The following is a 23537-nucleotide window of genomic DNA, read 5'->3' as shown; positions in this document are numbered from 1 at the left end:
GAGCCTCCTGCTGAATCTGGAGGAGTAGGTGGGGCCGCATGGAGCTGTGGGATTACATAAGAGTTCTGTGGAGAATCGTGGTTTCACATTTTTTCATATTCTAGGAAGACCGGGGCTTCTCTTTCTCAAATAGAAGAACAAAAACAGCCCAGAGTTTATTCCTTTCATGTTTGTTCACACCACTGCCTTCAGCCCCCTTCTTATTAGTGCAGAAATGTCAAAATGGAATTCAAAGTGGAATTTTTTCCTGTAACCCTTATTACTGAAATAGTGTTTAGCATGTAGTAAAACAGTGGCTTAGTTATTGAGGACTTGTTGTGTTCTGGACACAGGGCTGAAGGATTATGTACCTTTTGTCCAATAATCCAATGAATAGGCATCAAACAGGGAAACTAGGCTTAGAAAACATGACCAGGGTGCCAAGTTGAGAAGTATTTATTTTTAAAATGTTTTAAATCTCCTGTGCATCTTTTCCTGATAATGTGGTTTTTCCTGATAAATGATTTAAAATGTACATTATGTTCTTTTTTTTTAATAATACTTGTATAATTTACTACATCCTAGTATTCTTAAATATTGAATTAACTCAGGGATCTCAAAATACTTTCGAGCCTCAAGGTTCTATTAGGGTTGTCTGAAGGCCTTTACTCTGAGCCTGTTAACGCTGACAGGAGATCGGCTGACCAGGGTCTGACTCCAGTACTGCCTGGGCCTCGCTTCCTTGTAAAAGCCCCCACTGTTGGTTTGGTTTTTGTCATTTACCTTTTTCTCACAAAGGATCAGCAAGAGTGACACTCAGGACAGAATGATGTCTGCCATTCTGCCATGTTCAGTGAATCATGTAACCCTTCTAGTGACTTGCTTGCTTCCCGTCACCCTCTATCAACATCAGGGCCCTTTAACTTCTCTGCATTTAGGAGCATAAGAGCCTTTTCAGTCTTACTGACCCCATTAATCAAAGGACTTTGTCAGTGTGAACTATTAATACCTGGCATGTAAGGAAAAGTGTTTCTTGCCATTTCAAGATGTAGGGCCCATTGTTTTGGAAGTGCCTTATTGTAAAGATGACTTTTCGTTATTCAAAGCTGACACTTTCTGTAAATATGGTATGGTTGCTTGTGGGTTTTGTTATTTTTTTGCCCCTGAAGGATTTTGAATGCTTGGAGGTTAGGGGCTTGTATTACCCACTGTACCTAGAGAGTTAGAATTTAGATACAGTAGACGAACTGTGCTTGTTAAATATGACTTTAAAAACGCTTTAACTAGAGGCCCTTACAAATGATACCTCAAATCTTATTTTAAGGTCGAAAGTCTTGAGGGTTGTTTGATGTATCAGATTTGTCATGAAATGCCTTCTGACATACTTCCTGCTCTGAATGACTCCTGGTCTGCCTGATCAACCTGTGAAACTACAGCTTGTCCCTGTGGCTGTCTCTGCTCTTCTCAGGTGAAAAGTACTTTACTTGAAAGTGAAAGTGCTAGTCGCTCAGTCGTGTCAGACTCTGCAACCCCACGTGCTGTAGCCCACCAGGCCCCTCTGTTCATGGAATTCTCTGGGCAAGAATACTGGAGTGGGTCACCTTTCCCTTCTCCAGGGGATCTTCCTGACGCAGGGATGGAACTCAGGTTTGCTGCACTGCAGGGAGATTCTTTACTGTCTGAGCCACCAGGGAAGCCCAAATCCCTTGCTAACTTGGCCTAGGGAAAGTGGCCAGGTCTGAGCTGCTTGAGCTGGAAATTTCCTAGGAGGCTGGGTCACTGGAGAGGGGCAGCCCAGGGCTCTTGACCACTTTAGACGGGGCAGCTCCAGAGTGGCATAAATGGGCTGTTTGGTGCAAAGACTGTTAGAAGAGGGTTGGCTTTTTGCAGGTCTAGTCCTCTCATTTTACACATGAAGAAAGTGAGCCTTGATAGTAAGTAACTTTTTAAAGGTTGCAGAATTCAGTAGGGCAAATTTGGAACCAGAACTGAAGTCAGAAGTTTTTTAAAAGAATGCACTTTCCCCCTCTTTATCTTTCATGTCTATCCAGGAGCTATGAAGATACATCTCTCAATTCCTTTCCTTATGAGTTATGCTTTAAAAACAGGTAGCTTTCAACCCAGTTCTCTGTGACAACCTAGAAGGGTGGGATGGCGGAGATGGGAGGGAGGTTCAAGAGGAAAGGGGCATATGTCTGTAGACCTGTGGCCCATTGATACTGATGGGTGGCAGAAACCAGCACAATATTGTAAAGCAATTATCTTATAAAAACACGTATAGGCAGTTTTTCTTTTTCCAGCATTGATTAGGAGACAGGAGAAAGAGAGGCCATATTTTTCTTTTCAATAACCTTGGTTATTTTTGGTAGTGTTGGGTCTCTGTTGCTCTGAGGGCTTCTCTGTAGTTGCGGCAAGCGCAGGCTACTCTGGTTGTGGTGCTCAGGCCCTGGGGCGCGCGGGCTTCAGGAGCTCTGGCTCCCAGGCTCTGAAGCACAGGTCAGTAGTTACAGTGTGTGGGCTTAGTTGCTCCAAAGCATGTGGGATCTTCTCGAACCTGGGATAAAACCCGTGTCTCCTGCATTGGAAGGCATATTCTTTTCCACTGAGCCACCAGGGAAGCCCGAGACCACATTTTGACAAGCGTATTTTTGTTGAAACCTAGGATTAAGGAATAGTAAATGAACATTTAAGATCCTCTTAACATATTTAGGGGCTTCCCTAGTGGCTCAGACGGTAAAGCGTCTGTCTACAATGCAGGAGACCCGGGTTCGATCCCTGGGTTGGGAAGATGCCCTGGAGAAGGAAATGGCAGCCCACTCCAGTATTCTTGCCTGGAAAATCCAATGGACCGTGGAGCCTGGTAGGTTACCGTCCATGGGGTCGCAAAGAGTTGGACACGACTGAGCGACTTCACAGTCTTTCACAGTAACATATTTAGAGGTCAAAATGTGATACATTTTGAAGTCACAGAGGCATCAATTTAGACTTTTTCCTTCTCATCCTTCCCAACCTTTTCGATTAAATAATTCTCTGTATTATTTAGGCATTATTGATTACACCAGAAAGGAATCTGCACTTTTGGTTTGGTGTTATTTTCAAGATATAAAGGAGGTGATGGCTATATCATTTCATTAAACTTACTTTATGCATGCCTTCTCAATTTGCTGTAACATGCCATTTTAATTTGCTAATCCCAAGGATTCCTGTTGTAATACTGGAAGTTGTATTTTTGAATGGGCTGTGGTCTTAAGCTGGCTCTTTATCGTTTTTTTGTTTTGTTTTGTTTCTAATCCTAATCAAAGCTTTGGTTTCTTTTTAACATATAGGAAAAACTTTTATCATAGAGGAAGCATCTACAGAGTTTATCCTGGTGACTTAAAATCTATAAATAGCGTGTGAAATGATTTCTAGCTCAACATACTGAATTTTGTCTAATAGCAAAGAATTTTCAAAGCCTTTGGCATTCTATGATCAAGGACATTAGTTATTCTTGATTGCTTTTTAAAAAGAAAACATGTTTTCTAATTCATGTCCTGCAGAGTCTGACTGTATTTTACATTCATCCTTCTCAAAACTGCCTATTCTGATTTCTTTCTTTTTTTTTTTTAATTTAATGTGGTTTAATCATTTATTCAGCTCTGTGTGCTCTTGGTAAGTTAGTGTTTCTTTGGGAATTATTTGTGTCAAACGACAAAAACAAAACTATTTAGTAACCAGTTTGCAACCCTTTTTTTCAAGGGAAAACAGCCCATGGGCAGGAGGAGTAAAGGGCCTCACAAACAGTGGAGTGCTCCTCCCTGGGGATTTTGGGTGAAAGGGAGTTCTACAGAAGAACTCCTTAGAAGAGGCAGCCTGGAAACAGGATTCAACTGGCCAAGAGACTGGTCATTTCCTTATAAAGCCAGCACGTCCTATTTTCTAGGATAATGTCATAAGCTGCTGCTACTACTGCTGCTAATTCACTTCAGTCGTGTCCGACTCTGTGCGACCCCATAGACGGCAGCCCACCAGGCTCCCCTGTCCCTGGGATTCTCCAGGCGAGAACACTGGAGTGGGTTGCTGTTGGAGATTACGAGTGAAATGACATAAAACAAGACACACACAAAAGACAGATGTACACTCCGGCCGGAGGAACAGAACTGGACAAAAAACTAATTGCCTTTTATTATAAAAGCCCCCTAGGCAGAATTCCAGACTGCATGAATAAGCCTTTTCAGCACAGCGCATGTGCATACATGTTATCGTATAGCAAAGGGGAGTGAAATCCCTGTCTACTGCAGAGTCTGCCCAAAGCCCTCATCTCCTTCTTATCTCAAGAAGGGAATGCTCCCGACCATTAAACTCAAGGCTGTGTCCAGACTCTTTGGCAGAACGCCTTGTTTGCAAGGACGTTCAGCTCGAGCAGAGAGACCCGTTTGCAGGCACATCGCTGCTACCCTATTAACCCTTCAGGTTGCCATTTCTTTCTCCAATGCGTGAAAGTGAAAAGTGAAAGTGAAGTCATTCAGTTGTGTCCAACTCTTCGTGACCCATGGACCGCAGCCTACCAGGCTCCTCCGTCCATGGGATTTTCCAAGCAAGAGTACTGGAGTGGGTTGCCATTGCCTAGTGAAGCTAAATTGGAGGATTGTGCATGGTGTATGTTTAGATTCCTTGACAGGTATTTCCCCTAAGTGAAGGCTGACTTGGGTTCAGATTTGTGATGTGGGCCAGGCTACTGGGTGGCAGGGTGGTCCTGATACATATAGTATGTTGTGTGTTAAGTCACTTCAGTCGTGTTCGAATCTTTGTAACCCTTTGGACTGTAGCCCGCCAGGCTCCTCTATACATGAGATTCTCTAAGCAAGAATATCAGAGAGGGTGGCCATGCTCTCTGCCAGGGGATCTTCCCCACCCAGGGATCAAACCCACATTTATGTCTCTGCATTGGCAGATGGATTCTTTACCACTAGTGCCACCTGGGAAGCCGTGTGTGTGTGTGTGTGTGTGTGTATAGACACGTATATGTGTATATATATGTGTATGTGTGTGTATTAACTTTATCATTTGTCAAAGTAATTTTTCTGACTATAATCAGATGAGCACTTTATAAGACAGATTTAAAGTTTCTTTTTTTTTAACACAGAAGATAACTGATGTATATAAAGAATAAGGACACTTAAACTTTTTTATTACCTTTTTTACATAAAATTTTCAATGAAAGAAAAATTTCAGCAATCTGAATTTTAAAATCTGAAATTTTAGGATGTTATCCTTCACCTGAAAAAAACAGCTCAGTTGGATCTTAATGTTCTATTTGTCATATTTACTCTATTTACTCCTCTGATCACAAATAATAGTAATACTCTTTGTATTTGTGTAGCAGTGAGAAAGGTGGTGCTAGTGGTAAAGAACTCGCCTAACCAGTGCAGGAGATGTTAGAGACACAGATTCCATCCCTGGATCGGGAAGATCCCCTGGAGGAAGAAATGGCAACCCGCTCCAGTTTTCTCACCTGGAGAATCCCACGGACAAAGGAACCTGGTGGGCTACAGTTCAAAGGGTCACAAAGAGTTGGACACTACTGAAATGACTTAACACAGGAGAAATACTAACCTATGATGTCATAGCTCTTCATTGCATTCCTTTAAGGATGTAGTTAGGTATTATCTTTATTTAGCAGTTGAGTGGAAACAGTGTCAGACTTTATTTTCTTGGGCTCCAAAATCACTGCAGATGGTGATGGCAGCCATGAAATTAAAAGACGCTTACTCCTTGGAAGGAAAGCTATGACTAACCCAGATAGCATATTAAAAAGCAGAGACATTACTTTGCCAACAAGGTCCGTCTAGTCAAGGCTATGGTTTTTCCTGTGGTCATGTATGGATGTGAGAGTTGGACAGTGAAGAAAGCTGAGTGCCGAAGAATTGATGCTTTTGAACTATGATGTTGGAGAAGACTCTTGAGAGTCCCTTGGACTGCAATGAGGTCCAACCAGTCCATCCTAAAGGAGACTAGTCCTGGGTGTTCATTGGAAGGAATGATGCTGAAGCTGAAGCTCCAATACTTTGGCCACCTGATGCGAAGAGTTGACTCATTGGAAAAGACTCTGATGCTGGGAGGGATTGGGGGCAGGAGGAGAAGGGGACAACAGAGGATGAGATGGCTGGATGGCATCACTGACTCGATGGACGTGAATTTGCGTGAACTCCAGGAGTTGGTGATGGACAGGGAGGCCTGGCGTGCTGTGATTCATGGGATCATGAAGAGTCGGACACCACTGAGCAACTGAACTGAAGCCCAAATTTGGGTTTCCCTGATGACTTAGCAGTAAAGAATTTACCTGCTAATGCAGGAGATGCAGGCTTGATCCTTGGGACAGAAAGATTGCCCGGAGAAGGAAATGGCAACCCGTCCCTGTGTTTGTACCTCGGAAATCCCGTGGACAGGATCCTGGAGGGCTATAGTCCATGGGGTTGCAAGAATCAGACACTACTTAGAGACTAAACCACTACCACACCCAAGTTTAGAGGTTAAATTTCTCTCTAAGCTTAACCTCTAATTAATGGGAGAACTGAGTCCTGTCCCGATTCCCAACTAATGTACTTTCCACTACTATGAAGGTAAATTGCTCACTGATGTATATTATATATACATATATCTAAGTATAATCATGTGTATATATATATACACATTCTGACTAATATGCTGTTGATGGAATAATTGTCACTGAGTCGTATATTAATAACATCGCAGTGTGTGCATGCTCAGTTGTGTCCGATTTTTGCAAGGCTGCCAGGCTCCTCTGTCCATGGAATTTTCCAGGCAGAATACTATAGCAGGTTGCCATTTCCTCCTCCAGGGGATCTTGGTAATTAAGTATTAATTTGCTAACCCTCTTTTCCTTTGTGAACAACAGATGGATTTGTGAATAATACTGATAGCTAAGTTTGGAAAAGAAAGCTAGAATCCAGAAGCAGATTTCGAGGTAATAAAGCCTCTGTGACAACTGATAAATATAAAATATAAAATTTTTATGACCAATTTGTTTCCAAAAGGACCGCATAAATTCTGTCTAGTAATTATCAAGTGCATTCTCTATGTTTCTTAGAAGATTAAATGCTGACTTAATAGAAAAACTTTTATTCCTGTGTGTCTAACCAAAGAGAGGTCTGAACTGCGACATTTGGTGAAGACAGGTTGTCCAAGTACGGATATTTTACTTCAAAAACTGCACACATGGGTAAAATGCTTTCTAAAAACAAGAATGCTTTATTTCAAAAGGAAGTGTTTCATGTTTTCTTTCTTTGACATTTAAGGATTGCCAGCTGCCTGGAATTGAATGTGTTGCTTTATCGTTTAAAAATTAAGGAATAAATAACAGTACAATGTGTGTTTGAGATTTCAACATACTCACGAATCATAACATTGGAAATCCTCATTCCTAGATTTGATACTTAATAAATAATTGAGTGGCTATCCATGACATAACAAAGATGCTAACATTTATCTGGAAAATATTCAGAACTGTATTTTCTGATATCAAAAATACTGAATTCACTATTTTATTTTTTAATTTAATTTTTATTTTATATTACAGTGTAGTTGATTTGTGTTATGTTTTAGGTATACAGCCAAGTGATTCAGTTATACATGCATGTATATCTATTCTTTTTCAGATTCTTTTCCCATATAGGTTATTACAGAATAGTGAGTAGAGTTTAATATGCTATAAGCTAGGTCCTTGTTGATTATCTATCTTATATATAGTAGTATCAGTTCAATTCAGTCACTCAATCGTGTCCGACTCTTTGCGACCCCATGAATCGCAGCACGCCAGGCCTCCCTGTCCATCACCAACTCCTGGAGTTCACCCAAACTCACGTGCATCGAGTCAGTGATGCCATCCAGCCATCTCATCCTCTGTCATCCCCTCCTCCTGCCCCTAATCCCTCCCAGCATCAGGGTCTTTTCCAGTGAGTCAACTCTTCGCATGACGTGGCCAAAGTACTGGAGTATATATATGTTAATCCCAATCTCCTAATTTATCCCTCCTCCCACCAACTTTTCCCCTTTGGTAACCATAACTTTGTTTTCAAAATCTGTGAGTCTGTTTCTGTTTTGTAAATAAGTTCATTTCTATTGTTCTTTTATATTGTACCAACATAAGTGATACCTGATCCTTCTCTGACTTCAGTTAGTATGATCATCTCTAGGTCTACCCATGTTGCTGTAAGTGGCATTATTTCATTTTTTGATGGTTGAGTAATATTCCATTATTATATGGACTCTTATAAAATTACACATCATCTTTATCCATTCCTCTGCTGATGGACATTTATGTTGCTTCTGTGTCCTGGTAATTGTGAATAGCGCTGCAGTGAACACTGGGGTGCCTGCATCTTTCTGAATTATGGTTTTCTTCGGATATATGCCCAGTAGTGGGATTGCTGGATCATATGTTAATTCTGTTTTTAGTTATTATTATTTTTTTTGTAGGTTGTGGAAACTTCCATAGATTTATGAGCAATTTTCAAAGATCATCTTTAAAGGAAGAGTTCTTGAAAGTTTCAACGAATCAAACCCAATTGCACGTAATAATATACTTTCTTATGGTTATATCTGAACACACTGATTTTGAAACTATAGTGCAGATAAAAAACAGTAATCTTGCAATGCAGTGTTGGATTTAGTGTCAAAATGGATATGTGAATTAAGAGGCGTATAGTAAGTACTCAGTCAGTATATGTTAGCTAGTTTAAAGTGGTATTACATTGCAACTGAAGACCACACAGCTCCTGTTGGTTCCTGACAGTCTCAAAGCAAATATTTTAAAGAACTGCAGAAATATTCTGGCAAAATGAAGCCACAGCTTTAGAAAAGGATCATAAAACTTTGATCAGTATAGAGAACAAGCCTTTATTTCTGAAACTGTAGTTAAACATTGGCCAAAGATTGGCCACAGTGAACATAAACTAGATTCTGGCCATATGAGAGAGGATCCACTGGAGTTTGAGATAAAGGCCAGAATTTTAAGGGATCATTTATTGAAACAAACACATGAACTGCATATTATCTTGAAATTTCTGGCTATGGCCAAATTCTACATTTGGGCCCTTTTCCTATTAAAATTGAAAACCATCACTCAAAACTGAATATACAGTCTTTTTTGCTTTCCATGAAAAGTTGATTCAATTTGTTGGGGCCTACTTTTACACTGTTTGGAAAAATCTATTCTTCACGTGTGTGTTCTCAGTTGTGTCCAGCTCTTTGTGACCCTGTGGACTGTCCACAGGCTCCTCTGTCCATGGCATTTTCCAGGCAAGAATACTAGAGCAGGTTGCCAGTTCCTACTCTAGGTATTTCTAGTTTTATAAGGAACCTCTGTACTGTTCTCCATAGTAACTGTATCAATTTACATTCCCACCAATGGTGTGCGACGGTTCCCTTTTCTCCACACCTTCTCCAGCATATATTGTTTGTAGATTTTTTTTAAGTAATAGCCATTCTGATTGGTGTAAGGTGATACCTCATTTTTTGTAATTTAGATTTGCATTTCTCAAATACCTAGCGATGCTGGGCATCCTTTCATGTGCTTTTTGGCCATCCATGTGCCTTCTTTGGCAACCCACTCCAGTGTTCTTGCCTGGAGATTCCCAGGGACGGGGGAGCCTGGTGGGCTGTCGTCTCTGGGGTCGCACAGAGTCGGACACGACTGAAGCAACTTAGCAGCAGCAGCAGCATGTGCCTTCTTTGGATAAATGTCTATTTAGATATTCTGCCCATTTTTGGATGGATTGTTTATTTATTTTGATGTTGAACTGCGTAAACTATTTCTACATTTTGGGGATTAATCCCTTGTTGGTCTCTTCATTTGAAAATATTGTCTCCCACTCTGCGGGTTGTCTTTTCATTTTACTTTTGGTTTCCTTTGCTGTGCAAAAGCCTTTAAGTTTAATTAGGTCCCAATTAAACTTTTTTAGTTTTTATTTTTATTTTTATTTTCATTAACTTTAGGAGATTGATCCAGAAAGATACTGCTGTGATTTATGTCAAATAGTGTTCTCCCTATGTTTTCTTCTGAGTTGTATAGTATGTGGTCTTAGGTTTAGTTCTTTGATAACATTTTAACTTTCTAAGTGGCACATAAAACAATTGCTTTATGAATCCATGGTGTCTTAAATTGGATGAAAATCAGTATAATGTAAAGATCCTCATCAACTTTTGAGACCCCTTTTGTAACAGGTTGTTGACAGTGTACATGTCTTTATGAATATGCCTTGTACTCAGTGTTGGCCAGAAATCAAGGCAGAATTTTCACTTATGGTTAACTTTGGAGACAGATATGACAAAAAATAATTGGGAAGTCTGCTACATTTGAAAAAGGAAACTCCAACCTGAGATCAGTCCTGGGTGTTCTTTGGAAGGAATGATGCTGAAGCTGAAGCTCCAGTACTTTGGCCACCTGATGCGAAGAGTTGACTCATTGGAAAAGACTCTGATGCTGGGAGGGATTGGGGGCAGGAGGAGAAGGGGACGGCAGAGGATGAGATGGCTGGATGGTATCACTGACTCGATGGACATGAGTTTGAGTGAACTCCGGGAGTTGGTGATGGACAGGGAGGCCTGGCATGCTGCAGTCCATGGGGTCACAAAGAGTTGGACACGACTGAGCGACTGAACTGAACTGAACCTGTGTATGTTTAGTTAGATATATTTTCTAAGTTTACAAAGCTGAAAGCTAGTCAGCAGAGCAGGATCCAGTGGATGGTCTCTGTGAGCCTGTTCTGTATCCACTACAGAGTGACCACAGGGTGATATGCGATGCAGAGCCTTCGCATGACCAGCCATCCAGCAGCTCCGTGTGTCTCCGCAGGCTGACGATCCCTTGGTTGCTGGATCATCTGTTGACAAAGCTCGTCACTGGGCACATTCACCAGACGCACTTCTAGTACTTTTCCTCCAAAGGAACAAGCCCAGGTTCTGGTTCCTTCTGACCATCTCATGCTTCGAGTGTGTAGTGTGCGATGGCGCATCATAGCACTAGCATTTTGTGTGGTTTGAGCACCTTTCACGGGCGGACATAATCCTGTGAATTCAGCGGTGTCCATGTGCTGCCCCCTCCTCTCACCCCAGGGATATCTGAAGACTCCTGTGCACAGCACTGTGGCGGCAAGGGGGCCCTGCGGGGAGTGTGATGCATCTGAGAAAGCAGATGAAGGGCCTGTGTCTGGGACAGAGGAGAGAGTGGGCAGAGCTAGAAGCACACACCCTCGCGGCCCATCTTACTGACTTTGTCCTCATTCTGAGAACCAAGGACATTCTCTAGAGGTTCCCTTTACTACATCCCCCTCTTAAAAAAAAAAGATATGCCTTTAAAAAGCTGTCTTCTCAAGTCTGGATTTTGTATGTGTTAGGAGTGGGGTATATTAAGAGGGGATAGGTTGTGGTGGAGAACTGCTTCTAAGGATTAATCTGGGTGAAAGCCTGAGTCGGGGGGGAAAAATGGGTTCCATGTGAATAGACAGGTTTAAAAAAGTTTCTTGTCCAGGAAGAAAACAGTCCCCAAACCCATTTTTCACTCTTGTTTCAGTCTCCAGGCCCCTGGAGCCTCTTTGCTCTCACTTTCATCACCCCCAGAGCAGCCTGGATCCCAGAGATCCGTTTGCACTGGCGGTCAGGGCTCACCTGGGATCCTTCCTTCCCTGTGATCTCAAACCATGCCTCAGACTCACTGGGGCACAGATCCAGTTTCTCTTCCGCACTTGAAACGTACTTAATTTCCCCTAATCCTTTACTGGGTTAGTAGGCTTCCAGTTCTGACTCATCCCATTTTTAACTCCTAGCCCCAACCTGCCCTATGAAGTGGCCAAAGTTGGCCACCATCCAGAGACTCTCAAGTCTCAGTGATGCAGCTTCTTTATTGTCTCTCCGAATTCATCTTTCCTTACTATCACTGTCTCATCATCTTTTGCCTGGTCTGCTATTCTGCCTTTTAGTTCTTCAGTTAAAAATATATGATTATGATAGCTGCCTTGAAATTTTGCTGGGAATGTTAATTTAAATGCAGTGTGTGACACATGTAGCATAGAGCCTCACTGTTAGTGACGTTCTGGGTTTCTTCTATCTCCTGCTCCTTCATTTCTGTTCCTGGCTCCAGGTTTTAGCCTCTCCCTTTTTGTTTTTATCCTGCTACCAGAGTTGTCCCCAGAGTGCCCTATTGAAGTGCCTTTAGTGTTTCTGCATTGCCTGAGTGTAGCCAGACCTCCTTAATGTCACAGCCCCAGGCCCACCCTTTACATCCCATCCTTACACCTTTCCCCGACTCTCAAAGCCTTTCTTGCATCTTCTGTTCCAGGTACATTTGACAACTGGGTGTTGTCTGAAAACCCTGCTTTGAGTTTTTTGTTTGGTTTTGAATCAGAGTTCCCGTTTCTTTTTTCTCTCCTATCTCTTGATTGTTGAAAACAATGAACCAATACTTTATTATATATTTGGTAGAATTATTACATATTTGTGTCTATATGAATGTCTGTGTGTAACAAGTGCACACAATCTCACAGACTGTTAGTCATCCCAGGGGATGGGCATGAGGTCAGCTCTGCCATTGGTTAGACATATTATCTTGTCCAGAAGTGACTTAAACTCTATACTGTGTATTTTCATCTGTTGAGTGAAGTACGGTTTAAATGGATGGTTTTTGTTTCTGCCTGGACCCAAACTTTGTTATAACCCAGGTAAAGCTATTCTGTAGGAGGAACTGAGATAAATCTCTATCCTTTGCTTTCTAATAGAAGTTAACAACTTTAGATGTTGACTGGATTAGGAAATAAAGAAGTAGTTGGGTGAATAGCAGGCACTTTATGTATATTATGTCATTTAATTCTGTGAAACCTCACTTGAGATAAGTAGGTATTTAGCAGATAAGATAATGGAGGACTGGAAAGGTTAAGTCACCTGCCCAAGACATCAAGCTGGTTAGCCTGTGGTAGCTGTTGGGCTCTCCCACAAGCAGCCATGCCTGAGCGGAAGTGGGTGCTTCAGCTTCGTCAGCTGTGGTTTCTTAATACAGTTTTTCTCTGGACCATGAAGTGTTTACTCCAGACAGTTTTGGGGGAAAAGTTTTTGGTTGTGTGTACGTGTTCATCCTGGGGTTTGTGTTATTTCCGTTTCTTCCTGGGTAATTCTATTTAAACACCAGTGAAATCAAATCATAATGCTTGGCTCTCTGTTGTTTGCGCTTATTTTTCTCAGAAAGCAAATGGTTCGTTTAACAGAATAGGAAAGGGATGAAATCCATGGTGGGTGAATGGATAGCCTTACTGCATTGTTGCTCACTTTAATGTGTCTGGAATCCTGTATAGCCCAAAGCAAGGATTTCAGTGCCTCAAGGGAGGTGGTGTGAGTGGGCGCAGGAGCAGTAACGAAGAGGGAGGCAGCAGCGGCTCGGGTTTGTTGAGCTGAGCCTGATGCGTGTGGCTAACGTGAGGATGTGCATACACGTGTTACACTTCTGTATACATTTTGCATGCATGGTTCTAAGTGCTTTACTTGCATTTGCTTTTTCAAGCCTCTCAATAACCCTTTGGATTATCATCTCCATTTTTTAGATGAGGAAATCAAGGCACAGAGAGGGTAGGACACTGGCTTAAGTTCATAGAGCTAGGATTCATGCTTGCAGTTCTATGTCTGAGTTAATTGAAATTTGTATTGTTAACCTGTTACATTGTTGAAATGTTTCTCAACTAACGTGTATCTCCTTTTTTGGTGTTTGGACTCAATGCACTTTTTGGAGGGCATTAGTAAGTTTCAGAGAAGGCAATGGCACCCCACTGCAGTACTCTTACCTGAAAAATCCCATGGGCGGAGGAGCCTGGTGGGCTATAGTCTGTGGGGTTGCTAAGAGTCGGACACGACTGAGCAACTTCACTTTCCCTTTTCACTTTCACACATTGGAAAAGGAAATGGCAACCCACTTCAGTGTTCTTGCCTGGAGAATCCCAGGGACAGGGGAGCCTGGTGGGCTGCCGTCTATGGCGTTGTGCAGAGTCAGACACGACTGAAGTGACTTAGCAGCAGCAGCAACAGTTTGTCTTCAAAGTAAAAATAACTAGGCCTTGTGGGGTTGTACTAAGTCATCGGAATTAGTGAAATATCCTGGAAGAACTAAGACAATCCTTCTTCTTATGTGTTATTAACCATGATATTTTAAAAATGCAGATATGAAAGTATTACAGATTCATGAAGATACTTTATTCTATAGAATGTTATTGAAATGGAAATTTTTCGTATGTTTCAGTGCTGGCTGGTGAAGTAGATTTGCTTTGAATTACAGCACATAAGCAATTTTTTAAATATTTGGCAGTAATAAGTAAAACAAACGCCTTTTCTGTTTAGCAAGCAGTGGATTCTAAAATGATATTTTGCAGGAGGAAGGTTTCAGCCTAATAGAGACATAACAGCATGTGTATGTTTTAGCGTCTTTATGTTAAAACTCAGTATATTCTTCTTCCCTCTGCTTTTTTCGTTTTTAGGTCTTCACCAAAGAACATGGATGAAAATGAAACCAGCCAGCCCCTGATGACAACTAGCCAGTATCCTAAAGAAGCAGTAAGAAAGCGCCAAAATTCACGGAATTCTGGAGGAAGTGATTCTTCTAGGTGTTCCAGGAAGAGTTTCAAACTGGATTACAGACTAGAAGAAGATGTAACTAAATCAAAGAGAGGAAAGGATGGGAGATTCGTTAACCCTTGGCCAACGTGGAAAAATCCCTCTATTCTAAATGCTCTCAAATGGCTGATAATGGAAAGGGATCACAGCGGCGTTCCATGCTCCAAAGAGGTAGCGTCTGTCTTCCGAGTGCTGTGTGTTTGCTCTTCTTTATAAAATTATTGATTTATTGGCTGCACTGGGTCTTGTTTGCTGTGTGGGCTTTTTTCCAGCTGTGGCGAGCTGGGTCTGCTTTCCACTCGCGGTGCCCAGGCTTCTCGTTGGCAGCAGCTTCTCTTGTTGCAGAGCGCAGGCTCTGGAGCATTTGGGCTTCAGTGACTGCAGCCTGTGGGCTCGGGAGTTGCAGCTCCCAGGCTCCAGCACACAGGCCCAGTAGCCGTGCTGCGCAGACTCCATTGCTCTGTGGTGTGTGGGATCTTCCAGGCCAGGGACAAAACCCGTGTCTCCTGTGCTGGCAGGCAGATTCTTTCCCACCGAGCCTCTTTATATATGTATTCCTTTACTTTTCTGTAAATTGTATTATGATACTCCAGTTAGGTAATCAAGCCCTTTTGTATGATAAGGTTGTGGAGAGATGACATGAATAAGGTAGCTTCACATTCATTGTGGAGCAGCAGAGTGCGTGTGTGTGTAACTAGCTCTGATCTGGTGGCAGCTGGGAGTAGGAACAGAATGTCTTAAAAGTGCAGGGAAGGAAGCTGTTGATTCTGACTGGTGGGACTGGAGATGGTTTTGACCTTTGAGGAGATGATCTTTGAGGTAGGCCTAGAAAGATAAAAAGTATTTGGCAATGGTTTTCCCAGTGGATGGTGGCATAAAGAAGGTCACAAGAGGTGAGAGTGCATGACGTGTTCCAGATTGTACTAACCCGTGCTTTGGACTATGAATTATGAGGGTTAAGCCTAGAGTGCTTGGCTCTTCATTCTCGGATGAAGCTGCTAAAATGTTAAAAGAAATCATCAAATAACCTTCCACTCCTTTAAAATTTGAGAGTAGGTTCCTGGCCTTTCAATATGCCACTTATGATGAAACAAACTTTGGCCTGCGGTTTATTAAATGAATGAGATTTCTCTTTGGCTGGGAGTGGGTGGCTCCCAATTGCAGTAGGACTTTCTTCTCTTAGTTTCTGGCTGCTCTGTTCCTCCTACCCACCTTGTCCTCTCTCTTCCAGCAGTGCCTGTCCTGCCAGATATTGTGGGGAACTGGGAGATAAGGAAGTAGACATTGGAAGTGGGAAGTGGGTGGGAAAAGAGTGGGGACATCCCTGAAGGCTTGATCCGCAGTGAGGCAGGAGGCGGAGAGTAGGTGGGTGGTGGCGATGTTGGATCTTTTAGGTTAAGTGTGTCCATTTTTCTTTAAAAGATATGGGATTAAAAAACAAAACACAACTCATTTTGTCACTTCAGTGCCAAGGAATGTGAATACTATTAATCCTAGTTAACAGAATTAACATGAATAACATTTTCCCAGCACTTTTTAAGGGTGAGTCAGGAGATTAATAAAAAACCTTATTGTATGTTTAAAACTTTGTGGATGGGAGCAACAAGAACATTTTTGTTTCTTCTGGAGTATGAAGAGAATCATGGAGTCACGCTGTGAGAAGAAGGGCTTAGGGCAGGAGGCCAAGATGGGTAGACTACCTGTTGGGTAAAATTCCTTCCTGGTATTTGGGCCACAGCCTCTAAAACTACAGCAGGCAACGGCACCCCACTCCAGCACTCTTGCCTGGAAAATCCCATGGACGAGGAGCCTGTTAGGCTGCACTCCATGGGGTCGCTGAGGGTCAGATACAACTGAGCAACTTCACTTTCACTTTCACAGACTCATAGTCTCCAAACTGCCGGTTACTACACAGGTGAGGGTCTAAGATTCACAGTCTACACTGTCCTTCCCTAAGACCAAGCTCCACTGAGCTGTTGTAACCCAAAGGGTATGCAAAATGATGGACATGATCTAAAAAATGTATTTAAATTCCAAGTACTAGAGATTCAGCTAACAACACTGTAGCCTTGAATGGATTTTGATTGATCCCCATCTAGAATACAATGGCACCCCACTCCAGTACTCCTGCCTGGAAAATCCCATGGATGGAGGAGCCTGGTGGACTGCAGTCCCTGGGGTTGCTAAGAGTTGGACACGGCTGAGCGACTTCCCTTTCACTTCTCACTTTCATGCATTGGAGAAGGAAATGGCAACCCACTCCAGTGTTCTTGCCTGGAGAATCGCAGGGACGGGGGAGCCTGGTGGGCTGCCGTCTCTGGGGTCGCACAGAGTCAGACACGACTGAAGCGCCTTAGCAGTAGCAGCAGTGGTGTCTTCAGTTCTCCTTCCTTTCAAAGGGAAAGTAAGTGCCCACGTGAAAGCAGAAGTCCATCTCTGAAGACTGACGATTTAGAGGCAACTGGAGACGGGGTTCACTTGCTGAGGACTCATCAGGCCAGTGGTTCTTAAACTCCTGTGTTGAGATGCTAAAGCTCAAGCCAGGAACAAAGCAGAAAGCACCCTTGCCTCCTGGGGCCTTAGGTTTAGTGGAAGAGAGACAATAAATAAGTAAATGGTGTGTGATGGTGAAAAATGATTAGTGCTTTGAGGAGTCATAAAGCGGAAAAGGAAATGGAGGGGGGCCGTTTGGAGCCGAATTCTTTAATGAAGCATAAGCATTTTTAAAACTTTATTTTTAATTGAAGAATAATTGCTTTACAGTATTGTGTTGGTTTCTACCAAACATCAACACGAAATCAGCCATAGGTTTACCTATATCCCCTCCCACCTCCCTCCCCATCCCATCCCTTTTTTTAAAAAGGCAGGAGTTTCTTGTTTCTTTGATTTTCATTTTATATTGGATTATAGTTGGTTTACAAGCTTCTTGCCATGTAGGGTATTACTGAAATATTGACAAGAGTACCCTATTCCTTACAGAAGATCCATGTTGATTATCTGTTTTATATTTAATGGTATCTATATGTTAACCCCAAACTCCTAATTTATCCTTCACTGCCAGGTTTTCTTGTGCCTACAGCAGCCACCACTGAGCTTTCCAAGTCTGCGAGTCTATATCTGTTTTGCAAAAAATAACTTCATTTGTATCATTTTTCCTTAACTGTACCTAAAATTGATAGCAGATTTTATTTGTCTTCCTCTGTCTGACTTGCTTCTCTTAGCATGATCATTGGAAGGGCCATGTACACTGCTGCAGATGACCTAATTTCAATTGTTTTTAACGCCTGAGTATATTCCCTTATATGGATCTGCACATCTTCCTTACCTGTCTTCATCTATCTTCTTCATCTGTTGATGGACATTTTGGCTGAATCCGTGTGCTGCTGCTGTGCATAGTGCTGCAGTGACCTCTGGGATGCATTTGTCATTTCAAACTATGGATTTCTCTGCGAAGACACGCTGGAGTGGAATTGCTGGGTATATAGTATATCTACTGTTAGTTTTTAAAGAGCCCCTGTTCTCCATAAAGGCTGTTACCAGTTAACATAGGAGGGTTCCCTTTTCTTCATGGCCTTTCCACTATTTATTGTTATTTTTAAATTTTATTTATTTAGTCATTCTGTTTTGGCTGTGCTGGGTCTTCCTCGCGGCACAGGCTTTTCTCAGTTGCAGAGAGCAGAGGGGCTACTCTCTCGTACTGTGTGGGCTGCTCATTGCGGTTGTTTCTCTTGCGGAGCCCAGGCTCTAGGGTGAGCGGGCTTCAGTAGTTGCGATGCCTGGGGTCAGTATTTGCAGCTCCTGGACTCTAGAGCTCAGACTCAACAGTCCTGGGACACAGGTTTAGTGGCTCTGAGGCATGTAGGATCTTCCTGGACCAGGGATTGAACCCATGTGTCCTGCATTCACAGGCAGGGTCTTTACCACTGAGCCACCAGGGAAGCCCCTTCCAACGTTTACTCTCTGTAGACTTTTTGATGTTGGTGATTCTGATTGGTGCAAGATGATACTTCATTACACTTTTGATTTGCATTTCTCTAATGGTGAGTGACGTTGAGCATCTATTCCTGGGCTTTTTTCCTTAAAGGAGCCTTGTGAGTAATATTTGTCAGTTGAAATGAGCTTCTTGAGAGCTTCTTGATTGCCTAGGACAGCACATTGCATGAGGGAAAGCCACGAATACAGTAGCTCTGCGGGCCTTGCGATGCAGTTCCTCACTCCTGGTTTTCCAGTTGTTATTTTGGGAAGTGTCCACAAAGGAGCAGCCTCTCTTCTTTCCCAGCACTGGTCACAAAGGGCAACTAGAAGATGAGGGCAAGTCTTGCTCCTGGGTTGTTAGTGGGAGCCCACTGTGCCAGATGAAACACCCACCTGGGCTATGTCTCGATGCTTTCACCCCTTACCCTTCAGCCTGGGTCAGATCTCAACCCCTGCCAAAGCGCTGTGTTGAGCTTGTTGTCCTCTGTAGGTGGGGACTCCAAGGAAGGAGGCTGTAGGTGGGAATGCCTGGAGCACCAGGAGACATGAAGGCCAGGTGACTTTTCAAAGCTATTGCAACCCAGCGGGTCTATCGTGTTTTCCCTGTACTTAGCTTAGCTTAGTTTTCCAATGGCCCTCCTGGATCAGGACATTCTGGTCTCATTATAGGGTACAAGGCACCACAGGTCCAAGGGGGTTACTGTCTTGGCATGTCCTTCCCAGCTACCCGAGCCCCATGACAGTCCAGCTTTACAATCCAGTGCCTCAGGCTCCAGGGATGAAATACCAGCCCTGAAAAGTCAGGCATGAAGTGGGAATAGAGTCTGCTTCTTTCCTTTTTAGGTTGTCATTTAATTTTTAGTTTATGTTGGAGTCGTTGTTCAGTCGTGCCTGACTGTTTGTGATGCCATGAACGCAGCACACAGGGCTTCCCTGTCCATCACTGTCTCTGAGTTTGCTCAGACTCCTGTCCACTGAGTCGATGATGCCATCCAACCATTCTCTGTCTCCCTCTTCTCCTTCTACCCTCAGTCTTTTGCAGCATCAGGGTCTTTTCCCATGAGCTGGCTCTTTGCATCAGGTGACCAAAGTATTGGAGCTTTAGCATCATTCATTCTGATGAATATTCAGGGTTGATTTCCTTTATGATTGACTGGTTTGATCTTGCTGTCCAAGGGACTCTGAAGAGTCTTCAGCACTATAGTTCGAAGGCATCAATTCTTTGGCCTTCTTTATGGTCCAGCTCTCACATCCATACATGACTACTGGAAAAGCCGTAGCTTTGTCTAGATAGACCTTTGTCAGCAAAATGATGTCTCTGTTTTTTAATGCGCTGTCTAGGTTTGTTATAGCTTTCCTTCCAAGAGGCAAGTGTCTTTTAATTTCATGGCTGTGGTCACCATCTGCAGTGATTTTGGAACCCAAGAAAATAAAGTCTATCACTGTTTCCATTTTTCCCCCATCATTTGCCATGAAGTGATGGAACTGTATGCCATGATCTTAGTTTTTTGAATGTTGAGTTTTGCGCTGGCTTTTTCACTCTATTCTTTCACCTTCATCAAGAGGGTCTTTAGTTCCTCTTCACTTTCTGCCAAAGGGGTGGTGTCATCTGCATATCTGAGATTGTTGATATTTCCCCTAGCAATCTTGATTCCAGCTTGTGCTTCATACAGCCTGGCATTTTGCATGATGTACTCTGTGTAGAAATTAAATAAGCAGGGTGACAATATACAGCATTAATGTATTCATCTCCTAATTTTGAACTAGTCTGTTGTTCCATGTCCGGTTCTGTTGCTTCTTGATCTGCATACAGGTTTCTCAGGAGGCAGGTAAGGTGGTCTGGTATTCCCATCTCTAAGGATTTTCCGCAGTTTGTTGTGATCTACACAATCAAAGGCTTTCGCGTGGTCAGTGAAACAGAAGTAGACGTTTTTCTGGAATTCCCTTGCTTTTTCTGTAATCCAGCAGATGTTGGCAATTTGAACTCTGATTCCTCTGACTTTTCTAAATCCAGCTTGTACATCTGCAAGTTCTTGTTTCATGTACTGTTGAAGCCTAGCGTGAAGGATTTCAAGCATTACCTTGCTAATACATGAAATGAGCACAATTGTATTGTAGTTTGAACTTTCTTTGGGATTGGAATGAAAACCTGCCTTTTTCAGTCCTGAGGCTACTGCTAAGTTTTCCAAATTTGCTGGCATATTGAGTGTAGCACTTTAACAGCATCATCTTTTAGGAAAAAAGCTCAGCTGGAATTGCATTACCTCCATTAGCTTTGTTCGTAGTAATGCTACCTAAGGCCCATTTGATTTCACACTCCATGATGTCTGGCTCTAAGTGACTGCACTATCGTGGTTATCCAGGTCACTAAGATCTTTTTTGTACAGTTCTTCTGTGTATTCTTCCCAACCCCTTAATCTCTTCTGCTTCTGTTAGGTCTATACCATTTCTGTCTTTTATTGTGCCCATCTTTGCATGAAATGTTCCTTGGTATCTCTAATTTTCTTGAAGAGATCGCTGCTGTTGCTGCTGCTGCTGTTAAGTCGCTTCAGTCGTGTCTGACTCTGTGCGACCCCATAGATGGCAGCCCACCAGGCTCCCCTGTCCCTGGGATTCTCCAGGCAAGAACACTGGAGTGGGTTGCCATTTCCTTCTCCAATGCATGAAAGTGAAAAGTGAAGACTCTCAGTCATGTCCAACCCTTAGCAACCCCATGGATTGCAGCCTTCCAGGCTCCTCCACCCATGGGATCTTCCAGGCAAGAGTACTGGAGTGGGATGCCATTGCCTTCTCCGGAAGAGATTGCTAGTCTTTCCCATTCTGTTGTTTTCCTCTATTTCTTTGCATTGTTCTCTTAAGAACACTTTCTTACCTCTCTTTGCTATTCTTAGTTGGGTGTATCTTTCCCGTTCCCCTTTGCTTGTCACTTCTCTTCTTTGCTCAGCTATTTGTAAGGCCTCCTCAGACAAGCATTTTGCTTTATTGCAGTGTTTTTCTTGGGCATGGTTTGTGTCACTGCCTCCTGTACAGTGTTCTTCAGGCACTCTGTCTACCAGATCTAATCCCTTAAATCTATTGGTCACTTCCACTGTGTAATCATAAGGGATTTGATTTAGGTGATACCTGAAGCCCTAGTGGTTTTCCCTCCTTTCTTCAGTTTAAGTCTGAATTTTGCAATAAGGAGCTTATGATCTGAGCCATAATTATTTCAGGGCTTGTTTTTGCTGACTGTATAAATGTTCTTCACCTTTAGCTGCAAAGAATATAATCAGATTTTGGTATTGACCATATGGTGATATCCATGTGTTGAGCCGTCTCTTGTGTTGTTGGAAGAGGGTATTTGCTATGACCAGTGTGTTCTCTTGGCAAACTGTTAGCCTTTGCCCTGCTTCATTTTGTACTCCAAGGCTAAACTTGCCTGTTACTCCAGGTATCTTTTGACTTCCTGCTTTTGCATTCCAATCTCTTCTAATGAAAAGGACATCTTTTTTTGGTGTTAGTTCTGGAAGGTCTTGTAGGTCTTCATAGAACCATTCAACTTCAGCTTCTTCGGCATCCATAGTTGGGGTATAGACTTGGATTACTGTGATGTTGAGTGGTTTGCCTTGGAAACGAACCAAGATCATTCTGTCATTTTTGAGATTGCACCCAAGTACTGCTTTCAGGACTCTTGTTGACTATGAGGGCTACTTCATTTCTTCTAAGGGATTTTTGCCCACGATAGTAGATATAACGGTCATCTGAATTAAATTCGCCCATTCCAGTCCATTTTAGTTCACTGATTTCTAAAATGTCGATGTTCACTCTTGCCATCTGCTGTTTGACCACTTCCAATTTACCTTGATTCATGGACCTAACATTCTAGGTTCCTGTGCAATATTGTTCTTAACAGCATTCAACTTTACTTTCACCACCAGACACATCCACAGCTGGGCATCGTTTCTACTTTGGCTCAGCCTCTTCATTCTTTTTGGAGCTATTTCTCCGCTCTTCCCCAGGAGCATATTGGACACATGCTGACCCGGGGGGGCTCATCTTTCAGTGTCATATTTTTTTGCCTTTTCATGCTGTTCATGGGGTTCCTGTGTTGAAGTAGAGTTGATTAATATGGTTTTGTTTGTTTTAGGTGTGAGCACCTTGATTCAGAAATACTGAGATGTGAGTCTGTTTTACAAATTGATGGATTTGTATCAGTTTTTAGATGGGTCGTGGAGGTGCTTTCATATGCTGTTGGTCCTTATCTGACTTGCTTCTCATAGAATGAGCTTTTCCAGATGCATCACTGTCGTTGTAAATGGTCTGACTCATTCTGTTTCATGGCTGAGTAATATTCCCTTGTATGTATGGACCCTGCCTTCCTTATGCATCTCTTTGGTGATGGACAGTTTGGTCTTGACTCCCAAGTCTGGGCTATTGAAATTGTGTTGCAGTGAATTTTCAGGTGTAGAAATTTTTATAGTTTCTTTCAGGTATGTGTCCAGGAATGGGATTACAGATAATTTAGCTCTAATTATTTTTTAAGGAACTTCCATAATCTTGTAGTTAGAATTTGCATTTCTCTACTAATGAGCTATGGAGGTGCTCCTAGGCTTCCCCTCCCTCCACCCGATAGAACGTTGTGGCTAAAATTTACCTCATTGCGTATCCTGAAATTCACCCTCTATTGTGTTTTCGCGTCATTACCTACCAGTACATTTCTCTAGGGGAGGTTTCATGAAAAGCTCCGCAGGTCTTATGCGGCAATTCATCTCAGCACTAGTTTCCCAGTTGTTGTTACCAGGCAGCAGTATTTGCTCATTCCAGGCACTGGTTCTACAGGGAACAGGACGACTAGGGTGAGACCTGCTCCTGGGTTGTTCCTGGGAACCCTGGGTGCCAGAGGAGATGCTGTCTCAATTCTTCCACCCCTTACCCTTAACCCTGGGACACATCTC

General features: G+C 42.7%; 1 protein-coding gene across 13 annotated transcripts in view; it reads left to right on the top strand.

Annotated features, from left to right (window-relative positions):
- Positions 1–23537, top strand: part of NAPEPLD (N-acyl phosphatidylethanolamine phospholipase D) — a 100301-nt gene that overhangs the window by 60997 nt on the left and 15767 nt on the right. For all 13 annotated transcript variants that reach the window (XM_012176654.5, XM_042249180.2, XM_042249176.2 and 10 more), the window contains one exon: positions 14493–14799. In XM_012176654.5, coding sequence (XP_012032044.2) covers positions 14509–14799 — 291 coding nt within the window. In that variant the 5' untranslated portion in view covers positions 14493–14508. The remainder of the gene's footprint in view (positions 1–14492; positions 14800–23537) is intronic.

The sequence above is a fragment of the Ovis aries genome, chromosome 4, assembly GCF_016772045.2.
Source record: "Ovis aries strain OAR_USU_Benz2616 breed Rambouillet chromosome 4, ARS-UI_Ramb_v3.0, whole genome shotgun sequence".
In the NCBI taxonomy this organism is placed as follows: Eukaryota; Metazoa; Chordata; class Mammalia; order Artiodactyla; family Bovidae; genus Ovis; species Ovis aries.
Note: the sequence above shows the minus strand (reverse complement) of the source record. Positions and strands in the feature narration are given on the sequence as shown.